The 11,091-nt window shown below is 48.2% G+C and overlaps 1 protein-coding gene across 3 annotated transcripts; it reads right to left on the minus strand.

Moving 5' to 3' along the window:
- Positions 1-1,194: 1,194 nt before the first annotated feature.
- On the minus strand, positions 1,195-6,957 carry PPP1R3E (protein phosphatase 1 regulatory subunit 3E). 3 transcript variants are annotated; one of them, XM_072837921.1, is made up of 4 exons: positions 6,216-6,957; positions 5,533-5,987; positions 3,766-3,843; positions 1,195-3,470 (listed from the first exon to the last, which is right to left on the minus strand). In XM_072837921.1, exons 1-2 carry the CDS (start codon positions 6,630-6,632, stop codon positions 5,565-5,567), a joined length of 840 nt encoding a protein of 279 aa, XP_072694022.1. In that variant the 5' UTR covers positions 6,633-6,957; the 3' UTR covers positions 1,195-3,470; positions 3,766-3,843; positions 5,533-5,564. The 3 variants fall into 3 exon arrangements, with proteins under 3 accessions (XP_072694022.1, XP_072694021.1, XP_072694020.1); XM_072837920.1 differs by having other exon boundaries at positions 3,766-3,901; XM_072837919.1 differs by having other exon boundaries at positions 3,766-3,904.
- Between the last annotated feature and the right edge of the window lie 4,134 nt (positions 6,958-11,091).

Consider the following 11,091-nt stretch of genomic DNA (forward strand, 5'->3'; position numbering starts at 1 on the left):
TCTGCCTTTGGCTCAGGGTGTGATCTCGGTGTCCTGGGATAGAGTCCTGCATTGGACTCCCCATGGGGAGCCTGTTTCTCCCTCTGCCTATGTCTCAGCCTCTGTGTCTCATGAATAAGTTTTTTAAAAAGCCCCAAAAATTGTGCTTCAGGCACCCCAAAACTAGCATCTACCCCTGGGACAACCCAAATGGATATGGGGAGTTTCTGCCTCACTTAGGGGAAACATGCTCCACCATTTTGTGCCCGGTCTCCTAAGAAATCCAAAAGCTGAGGGCTGACCAATCAGAACTGCAACTATTAAAAGATTTGGGATAGCTAAAGCTGCAGTGAAGGAATTTGTGGAAGAATTTCAGACAGACGTAGCACTAAACTGTGAGAAGCCAGGAAAGACATTAGGGCCACGGAGGGACTTTAGGCAATAAGCCACAGAGAAAAACCCTGGGAAGCCCCCCACTTACCTCTCTTTGGGTGTCTGCTCCTCATGCTGACTCTACCCTTCAGCATATCTAGCTTCACAACGTAAGTGTGGGTGCTCTGTAGTGACATCACAACTTGGCCATTATGATGAAATTAGGAGAATCTGATTATTCTCAGGTTAGGGCTTTCCTATTAGAAACATTGTCTCATTTGTGGGTAACTGAATTCTCTCATTGTTCAGGTGATGTGGAAGTCAAAATTATGTTAGAACCTGATCTTTTTCAAGGATGCCTCACTTTAATATTTATTGTTCCACTCTGGATTAGACAGAGGTCTTTGCTTTTCCTCTTCATATTTCTTGTGCTTTACTTTAGGGTTGCCCTTGATAGAGAAAAGGGCTTTGCTCTGCCCTTCAGTGCTTAAGAAGAATGTAACTTAGATGGTCCCCCGACACAAGGGGAAACTCGGGGATTTTATCCTTTAACTGTACCAGGAATTGGTGCTGGGTGCTAGGGAACTAGAGCTGGGCCCCCTGATAACTTTCCTGCCACTACCCAAATGGTGGGATTCTATTGGGGTGTCTTATACCAGTGCTGCCCAGCTCCTCTGTATCTTCTGCCCATCCAACTTTTGTGTAGCAATAGGACACCAATGGACAGGGCTTTTAGGAAATGAGATGACCAAGAAATGGGAAATAGGGAAGAGGAATCTTGCCGCTGGGTCTCTTGCCACCCCCCCCCCCGAAAAAATCAATTTATCTCAGTATCTTATAATATACTTTCATATTTTACCTTTATTTCAAACATGAGGCCTCTTAACCAGAAGGGAGGGCAGTTGCATGAGGAAGCTGAAGTGAGGCTCAGCGCTAGTGGGATTGGGGCCCAGAGAACAGGGCTGCGCTGTGAAGGGGATGAGGACACTCTGGGACGGCCTGATGAGAACTGTGGTTTGGGGGGATTCACATAGCAAACATGCAATTCCTCTCCAGGTTAGCTAGTCAATGGGTGAGTTATTCAGTCTTTTTTTTTTTTTTTTTTTAGCAACTTCACTGTTCCTTAGCAATATCACCCAAAGTGCCAAGGCTTGGGAGAACAGAGAAAACTACAAGTGCCTTTTGTTTCTTTTTATGCGGTATAGAAAAGGGAGTGGAAACTAGCAGCAGAAAATGAAACATTTGTGATATTATCCTTGCCATGAAAAACCCCAGGTCTGATTGTGCAGCAGCCTGTTTTCTAGCCTGGGAGTGGGATATGGTCAGGAAGGCTGGGGTTAAGCCCCATCTCCAGCTGCACTAACAAATTCTCTGGCCTTGCTGAAGTCACTCCATCTCCGGACCTGTGTTCTCATCTGTACTGAAGCAGGGACCCCAGTGATCTCTAAAGATAAGCTTTTCCAGGTCTCTGATTATATGACTTGCAGATTGCAGGGATCCAGAGTTGCTCCAGAGAAACACAGGTGTTAGAAGGGAAGGCGGGTGTTAGACTGAAAAGTTCAGGGGTTAGGACTTACTATGAAGAGAAATAATGAGCTGCATTCATAAAGAGAAACAAGGTACAAGAAGAAGGCTCGTAGGTGTTAAGACAGGTTGGTGTAGGGAAACATCTGAGGTCTAGATGAGAGAAATGGGCAATGTTCCAGCTGTGTTGCTTCAAGGGTTCAAGCCCCTAACCAGGGTAATGTTTTCTCTTACAGTGCTGTCTCGTCCACAGCTGACGTATTATATGTTAAATTGTTCCTGTTCATATAGTCACCAGCCTTTAGGGGAAAGGACTCATCCCAATGCCTAATATGTAACACATCTCTAAAGATTGCTTCAAACTTCTAGTATTTCCCATTCCAGATTAGACCACCAGCTTACCCCCAGGCCCTGGGGCAGCTCTATTTGGGAAGAACTAGAAGATTCAGGTGTTGGCTCTCTAAAGCTGAGAATGGGGGGTGGGTGAGCCATGGTACTTCCTACAGAGAGAGCTCAGGGAAAAATGGATTATCCTTGGTTCCTTGTCTCCAACCAGTTTACATTTCCACTCAATAATACCCAGGCTTGGGCACCTGGGTGGCTCAGCGGTTTAGCACTTGCCTTTGGCGCAGGTCGTGACCCTGGGGTCCTGGGATCGAGTCCCACATTGGGCTCCCTGCGTGGAGCCTGCTTCTCCCTCTGCCTGTGCCTCTGCCTCTGTGTGTTTCTCGTGAATAAATAAATAAAATATTAAAAAAAATAATACCCAGGCTTGCAGAAAGGGCCCAAGCACAGACCATTTGGCAGTTGTCCAAGTCAGGGATACCTTTTAGTGGAAACTTTAGGGACTGGTCAGTTCCAGACTAGTCCGGGGAGTGGAAAAGGGTGTCACACCAACAAGTGTGGGTTGGTTACAGCCAGGAGAGAATCCCAATCAATGTACAGAAAAGCTGGAGTTCAAATGGGTTCCCAAGTTCTCTAGCAGGCAGGCAGTGTGGTACCTTGCTGATTCTGGAGAGCCAGGACACTGGTACAGGAGAGAGCAGCAAGCTCCTGCATGGAGCTTGGGACCCTCAGTACTATGCCTTCTCTGAGCCAGTTTGGAAGACTGGGAGGATGGGAAGGCAGAGCAATTGGAAATTGTGTTCTTTTCCCAATAAAAGATTATATATGGCAAAGTTTTCAGTTTTGTTTAAAGTAAAAAATACAGTAACATGGCTATGCATAGAAACACTGGAGATCCTAACTATGCCATTTACCAGAGACGTGAGCTTGGAACAAATTACTTAGCTTTTCTGACCTGTTTTCTCATCTCTGAAACAGGGATAATATTTCTCAACTGTTAGAGTTGCTCTGAGGATTATAATGCATGCAAGACACCAGATTTTAGTTGCTAAGTAAAGGTGAGCTATTATGATTGTTAATACAACATGACAATAATGCATACACATTAGGCAAGAGATTATTATACACTGAGCCTCAACCCAGGCTCTTCCTTCTCCATCATCCTCCCTTGGGCTCTTCATCGATGACTAAAAAGCACATTGTTTGGTGGCTTCCAGGAATTTCTTTCTTCACTCTGCTGGAACTTTGACCTGAAGATGATCCACAAGATGCATGAAATTTTTTGTTTTCTTCATCAGGTAAGGATGATGTTTAAACCGGCATTTCTTTGAGGAGTGACTCAAGATTCCTCTTTTTTTGGCCATCTTCCTTCAAAAGACTAAGGCTTTGGATAGGAGGGGCATGGTAACAAGCCCCATACTCTGTTCTGAATGCATGTATGGGCCCATGTGCATGCACTCTCTGACTTGGTAATAAGGAAGAGGGGGATTCAGAAATTTTTAAGAAAGTAGTAACAGATAGAAAAGGGTGTGGGGAACTGGTTACCTGGGAGCAGCTGTTCATCTGCATCAGGAACTGCTTCTTTTCCCTCTTCTCCCTTCTAGACGACTGTCAAGAAGGAGCCTGAGGAAGGAAGGTGGATCAACCATGGTCTTGGAGAAAGGAAGAAGGTTCTCCACCCCTTCTGGAGGGAGAAGGAATAGCAGAGATCAACAAGGACGAAGATGGAGGCAAATGGAAAAGAGAAAACGAAGGTGAATACCCTGTATGCTAAAAGGAAAATTAAAGTGATGAGAGAGAGGGACAAGGAAAGGAAAAAGCTTAGGAATAGGGCAAGAAAGGAAAGGAAAAACTACTAGCAGAGGTTAGCCAGGAGGGGAGACCTAAGGCATGACTGTGATAGAAGAGTCCAGCTTTCCCACTTTACTTGCTCAGGGTATGGAACAGACTGCCATCTTCTGGTGCCACTTAATTGGCTTTGATTCTTGATTTGAAATGTTTTCCATTTCTCATATCCATAATCCTTTATCCTAAAGAGAGCCTCACAGGGTTTCATCTCTGGGGCTCCCAAACATTATTTTCCCCAACAGAGATGCAGCTGCCCAAAACTGTCTCAAAGGACCTAGACTGGAAGTCTGTGGGGGTCAAGAGCAAAAACCACGGGGCAGAGGATGAACTGCAGTTTGGAAGAAGCCCTGGAATACCATCAGGCTGAAGTCTGGTTATGAGATGCTTCCTGGGCTCTGAATATTTGTGTCAAATATTCATCCTCAGCCCTACCCAAATGCTGAAAGTGCTGTGTGTTCTGAACTGTAGCACTCCAACTGTTTAGGTTGGAGATTGGGGCTTCTAATCTACACTCTGCCACTCATAGATCATAAAATATCAAAGCAAGAATAGACTGTGAGATCACCTCGCCAAGATCTAATTTTCCAAGATGAAAACTGGCGCCCACAAAGGTAAAGTTAACTTTGCCCAAAGTAATACGGCTAGTCAGTGAGTCTTTCTGAGGCAGAATCATGAGAGGGATTCTTGTGATTCACTATTCCATGACAAATACAGTGCATAAAGTGCTTAGAGGTCATTAAAAGGCACCCTAGGAAGGTATAAGGCTGGCATTTTTCTGGAAGTCCCTGAGTGTACCAACTCTTCAGGCACGGCATTATTTGGCTACAAGGTCAGGCCTGGAGTTGGTTTCGCCTTCATTTTAATCCCCAGGGCTGCCTGGAGGAGGGCGAAGGAGCTCTGATTGCCGTGTGCCATCACTCCCCAGGCCAGGCAGGGGTCAATTAAGCCCGGGAACGTCAGGGATAACCAAGGAATCGTGTCATAACGCCTGGGACTGAGGAGCAATGGCCAAGTTCCTGGGACTTAAGCAAGGCAATTATGGCTGAGTTTAAAGCTAGGATGGGCAGGACTGCGGGACCTGAGGTGGCAATTGGCGGGTTAGAAGAGGAATGAGCAATCCAAATGACTTTGGTCAGGTGGGCTCCTACTCGATCCCAAGGAGGTGGCTAACCTTCACTGCCTAGGCCTGACGAATCCACTCCCTTTCTCCCAGTACTAGCTCACGGTATAGGACATCACATCAATCTTTCGCTTTGTTCCTAATCCCTCTAATGCCTTGGGTTCCTATCACATCCAGCTCCTGTCTTCCCATCCCCATGTCCCCGACCTTGCTGGTTTCCGCCCACTGCCCACACCCCTTTGATTTCTCCCTCCCCAGTGGACTCTCTCGGACAGCTCCCAGCCAATCTCGGTTTCTCTCATTCCTCCCCGCCAAATCTTCGGGCTCCCCCAGCCCCTGGGTGCCTTTGGTTTGCCCGCCGTCGGCCGCAGGTGGCTCAGATAAAGTGGATCCAGCCCTGGGGCTCCGGGGCTCCGCCGCTCCCGGGGTGCTCGGGCCCACGTAGCGCATAGTCGCGGCCGCCGTTGTTGTCCCAGAACTCGTGGCCGGTCACGCGGTAGCGCAAGGCGAAAAGCAGGGCGCCCCCGATGGGCGGCGCGGGCAGGCGGAAGGCAAAGCGGTCGGCGCGCGGCGGGGGCGGGGCCGGGCCGGCGTAGGCGGCGGGCGCTTCGCGTTGGCTCCGCCAGCCGTCGGCGCTCCAGCGCACGCTCACGCGCTTCTCGTAGGCCAGGTCCAGCACGCGCGCGCTCCCGGCCACGCCCAACGGGCCCGCCTCGGCGCGTTCCAGGCAGATGCGCTGCGCCTGCAAGCGGGCGGCGAAGCCGGGCTCACTGGCCGGCTCCAGGGCGGCGCGCGCCTCCTGGGGGAGGGGGGAGGAAGGAGAGACGGGGGCGGGGTCAGGCGAGGCACCGGCCCAATCCGGGTCGGGAGTGGAGCCCCGCGGAGAGCGTGGCCCCAAAAGGAAAGAGCCACAAGCCTCGGGTTGGGAGTGGACGAGGGTGTCCCTCCATAAATCCTCTCCCACACGCCCACGGCGGCCGGGTCGGGGAGGTCCCGGGAAAGGGGCGTGCCGCCGCCGCCCGCCTACCTGGAGGCCGCGGGCGCGAGGCCTGCACGGCGCGAAGTGGCGGAGGGCGTCCCTTTGCAGCTGCGCTTGCACGTGGCGAGGCACCCGGGGCAGCTCTCCGGGGCGGAAGCGGCGCACCGCGGCCAGCTCCAGCCCAAGCGCGTCGGCGAAACGCACTCTCTTGCGGGTGTCGGGGCTGCGGCTGCGGGGCGCCCGGACGCCGCCGCCTCCGGCGGGAGCAGAAAGAGCCCGGCGACCCCGACTCGGGGCGTGAGCGCGGGATCGGGCCCCAAGGCGCGTCCCGCCCTCGCCGGGCTCCACCTCCGGCTCCTCCTCGAGGCTGGGCCGCTGGCTGCGGTAGTAGGCACGCTCTGTCAGCGCGGCTATGAAGCTCAGGTTGCGGGGGATGTCGGTGCGGGGGGGCCGCTCTCGAGACATGGCCCCCCCGCCCCGGCCGGGCCCTCCTGCAGCGCCGCCGCGTTGCCCTGCTCTCCTCTCCCCCGACCGCCCGGCGTCCGCGCAGAAGCCGCCCCTCGCCGCTGCCGCTGCCGCTGCCGCTGCCGCGGCGTCCTCTCCTTGCTGTCACCTCCAGGATCTCCACGTCCTGTGGCTCTGTCTCCCCTCCGAGACTACCTTTCCCCCCGCTCTGGCTGCCAGCTCCCCGGGTTGTAGACCATCATCTCCTGCCTCCTGCGGGCTGTCTGCTCTGAGCGTGCGCTCGGCGGCGCTCGCCCTCCGGTGCCTCGGCCCTCTCGCCCCGGCCCCCGCCCCCGCCCCCGCCCACAGTCCGCTGATATGGGGCTCCCTGTCAGTCTTCGCATGTACCGGGGGCGGGGATCCCCCTTCCGGTCTTGATGAGTGAGACCACTCGGGCTTTTTTTTTTCTTTTTTTTTTTTAATAACTTCAACCTCTCCAGCACCGGAAGGGTTAATGCAGAGGACAGAGTAACCTTTCCCGGTCTTGCAGACTGGTTCAAAATACCCAGTGTGTGACTTTCTCTTTAGAGTTTCACCGTTTTCTTTTCCAAACCCTAGGCTCCAGGTTTTGGAGTGGGGTGGCGGAGGGAGCACAGAAGGGAAGGTCATGAAAACTAGGTAATGTCTCAAATAGAAGCTGAGACGTGGCCCTCAAAAGGGTGGGTGGTCCATTGGAAAAAAGAGTTCTGAATTGAGTTGTGGGAAGACAGCTCTGGTCTCACCTCTGGTGGCATTTTGCTGTGTGACCTTGAGCAAGGCATAACTTCTCTGGACATCAATTTTCTCATCTGTGAGAAAGTCGATGAGCATTCTGATCTCCAACACCACTCCATGTACTTTGAAGGCAGAAACTGTGTCTGATTCACGGTCAGTTTCAGCATATAGTAGGCTCTCAAATTACTGAGTGAGTGAACACAACTCTCTGGGAGTTGGGACTGGATTTCTAGCTCTAGTGGGAGCTTCTAACAGGGGCACAGAGCTGGCTTTTTTCTCCTTCATTTTGTTGTACATTAGTGAAAGAAAAAAAAAGTATTTTGTGTATTTTTTTCTCTGAATTTCCTACTGATCTTGTGTAACACTTAAAATGTACTGGGTATGCTTGCACGAGTTTTACAAATATTAACTCCTTTTTAAAAATATTTTACTTATTCATGAGAGACACAGAGAGAGGCAGAGACAGGCTCCATCCATGCAGGGAGCCTGATGTGGGACTTGATCCCGGGACTCCAGGATCACACCCTGAGCCCAAGGCAGGCGCTAAACCGCTGAGCCACCCAGGGATCCTCACTCCTATAAATATTTTATAGATATCCTATAAGTGAGAAATTTGAGGGAGAGAGGGGATAGGACTCTTGCCCAGGGTCACATAGGTAATGATTGAGGAGCTGGAATTAGAACATCAGCAGTCTGTGCTAGAGCCCACTCTCTTATACATTTGGTTATATAAGCTTAAAACATTTAGTGATAATAGTTGACATTAGAGTACTGTAATGAGGAATGTTAGAGTAGAAATGGAATCTCTACATTTACACAATAGTTTAACTGTAAAAATCACAAGTAACTAAGTTGGAAATAAACAGTGAGACACATACTATCTTGTCATACAAGTCATTCCTGTTTGCATTTTTACTCCAATATTAACCTTAGCAATGCTAATTAGCCAGGAATCATTTTTAAAGTGATACATTTTTTTTGAAGATTTTATTTATTTATTAATGACAGACAGAGAGAGAGGCAGAGACATAGGCAGAGGGAGAAGCAGGCTCCCTGCAGGGAGCCTGATGGGAAACTGGATCCCAGGACCCCGGGATCCTGACCAGAACCAAAGGCAGATGCTCAACCACTGAGCCACCCAGGCATCCCTGAGTTTTATTTTCTGATTTTATGCATACATATATAATTCAGGACATATTCTTTTCCTATTTTAGGGTGTAAAATAATGTTACACTAATTTGTGTTATAGTCAAGCATTTTAAAACTTTCTTCCTTGCTCTTGTAAAATATATCATTGAGGGGGTCACCAGGGTGGCTCAGTTGGTTAAGTGTCTGCCTTCAGCTCAGGTCATCATCTTCGGGATACTGGGATGCAGCCCAGGTCAAGCTCCCTGTTTGGTAGGGAGTCTGCTTCTCCCTCTGTCCCTCCCCTACTCATGCTCTCTCTCCTTCTATTTCTCTCTCAAATAAATAAATAAGTAAATAAATAAATAAATGAATAAATAAAATCTTTAGATATGTATATCTATATCATTGAAAGAATAGATAAGGTTCAAAGTGGGCCTGTGGTCTGAGATGTCCTGATAAAAACATTTATGCTTTGTCTATAGTTTCACTGTTATTCCTTGGCTCTGTGGTGTTGGTCTGAGAAGATCCTTGAGGTATGCAGCTTTGGACCAGGTATAATTTGTGTTGTTCTGGCTGCTCAGACTGACATTTTTTTTAAAAAAAAGATATTTATTTATTCATGACAGACACAGAGACAGAGTCAGAGACACAGGCAGAGGGAGAAGCAGGCTTCCCACAAGCCCAAAGTGGGACTCAATCCAGAGACTCCAGGATCACACCCTGAGCTGAAGGCAGACACTCAACCACTGAGCCACCCAGGTGCCCCTAAGACTGATATTGAACCTTTATTCCAAATCAATTTTTGTTTCTTTTTCTTTTTTTCCCTCTTCACAGTTGAGTCTTTGGTTCTTTAACAGCCACTACAGTTATCTTCAAACATCAGAGTGGGCCTGCTCAAATAACTGACCAAGGGTGTTGAATGATTTGTTCAGTCAACATTTACTGAGTGTCTATTAGGCCTGAAGAACATAGCAGTGAATATAATCCCGTTCTTGCTCTCACAGGGTTTATGAATAAATGGGAGGGCAGACAGAAACATTTGGATCCTGAAACCTAAAAGTGTTTTTATTTCAAGTAAGTGTCTTAGAAGAAATCAGGATTGCAAATGAAGGACTGGACTGGATTATTCTCTAAAGAAGGCAGCCTTGCTGGTGGCAGCTGGAGTGATCAGCCCAAGAGCAAAGAAGTGAGGAGGGTGATTGAAAGGATACAGTCATAAAGGTGTGAAATCTGCTGTGCATTCAGAATGGAGGGGATAACTGAGTTTGGACTTGATTCTTTTTTCTTTTTTAATTTTATTTTATTTACTCATGAGAGATACAGAGCGAGAGAGAGGCAGAGACACAGGCAGAGGAGGAAGCAGGCTCCATGCTGGGAGCCCGACGTGGGACTCAATCCCGGGTCTCCAGGATCACGCCCTGGGCTGCGGCGCTAAACCGCTACACCACTGGGGCTGCCCTGAGTTTGGACTTGAAAATGGAGTTGTAACAACATAGATTACCCAAAGCAGAAGAGATGATCTTACAGCAATGCACTTAAAGACAAACTTTAAAGTCAGACAAAATTGAGTAACAGTTTCTAAGTATATGATTTCAGCCAAATTACTTACCGTCTCCAAGCCTCACTCTCTTCATCTATAGAATGAGAATAAAGCATAGGGATTGGTGTGAGGATAACTATCATACATGTAACGAAAGCACATAGCACCTAATAACTCATCAAAATGTATTTGTTGTTACTATTATTGTTACAGAAACCTTTCTTCTCCTGTGACTGTAGGGCCAGGTCGGAATATCAAGGCTTGAAGTAGAGGTAGAAGTAAAGGGAACCAGCAGGAAAGGAAAAGTGGGTTGCCGCTTTCTAGCCTTTGGCTGGAGATCCCTTCAAATGGAGCCGAAGGACGTGCCAGAGCAAGAGCCAGTGGGGCCCAGTCAGAATGCCTGAGAGAACATTCCTGAGGATCACCTGTAGACAGACTGCTTAATATTCTGTGAACTGCCCTGTATAAATATACTGCCTTGTATAAATAATAAGTATACATATATATGTGTGTGTCTATACATATAATTATATATATATTATATATATATATATGTAATCTGAAAGAGTAAACATCAACCTTGTCATTAGCAACTTCCATGAAGGGAGGTGGAATTGGGCAAGAGGTGGAAGGGGGGGGGAGATTAAGGACTCATATTTTTCCCCCTTATACCTTTATGTTGTTTGAACTTGTCATGAGAATTCATGTGTTGAGTAAAAAGAATTAGAATGAAAACCAATCTGATTACAAAACAAAAAGAAGAAAGAAAAAGAAAGAAAGAAAAAGAAAGAAAGAAAGAAAGAGAAAGAAAGAAAGAAAGAAAGAAAGAAAGAAAGAAAGAAAGAAAGAAAGAAAGAAAGAAAGAAGAAAGAAAGGAAGGTAAAGAAAAGTTACCTGCAGAAACTACTTGGCGATCCAAGTCTTGATGCCTGGCTAAAGCTTCAGCCCATGAAGAGACTACTAGATTAGAGGTCCTGGAGAGAAGAGGAAGTGAAATGTTCAGTGTCCATGTCGTGTCTGCCAGTCCCGCAAGGCAAG

The sequence above is a fragment of the Canis lupus genome, chromosome 9 (assembly GCF_048164855.1).
Source record: "Canis lupus baileyi chromosome 9, mCanLup2.hap1, whole genome shotgun sequence".
NCBI lineage: Eukaryota > Metazoa > Chordata > Mammalia > Carnivora > Canidae > Canis > Canis lupus.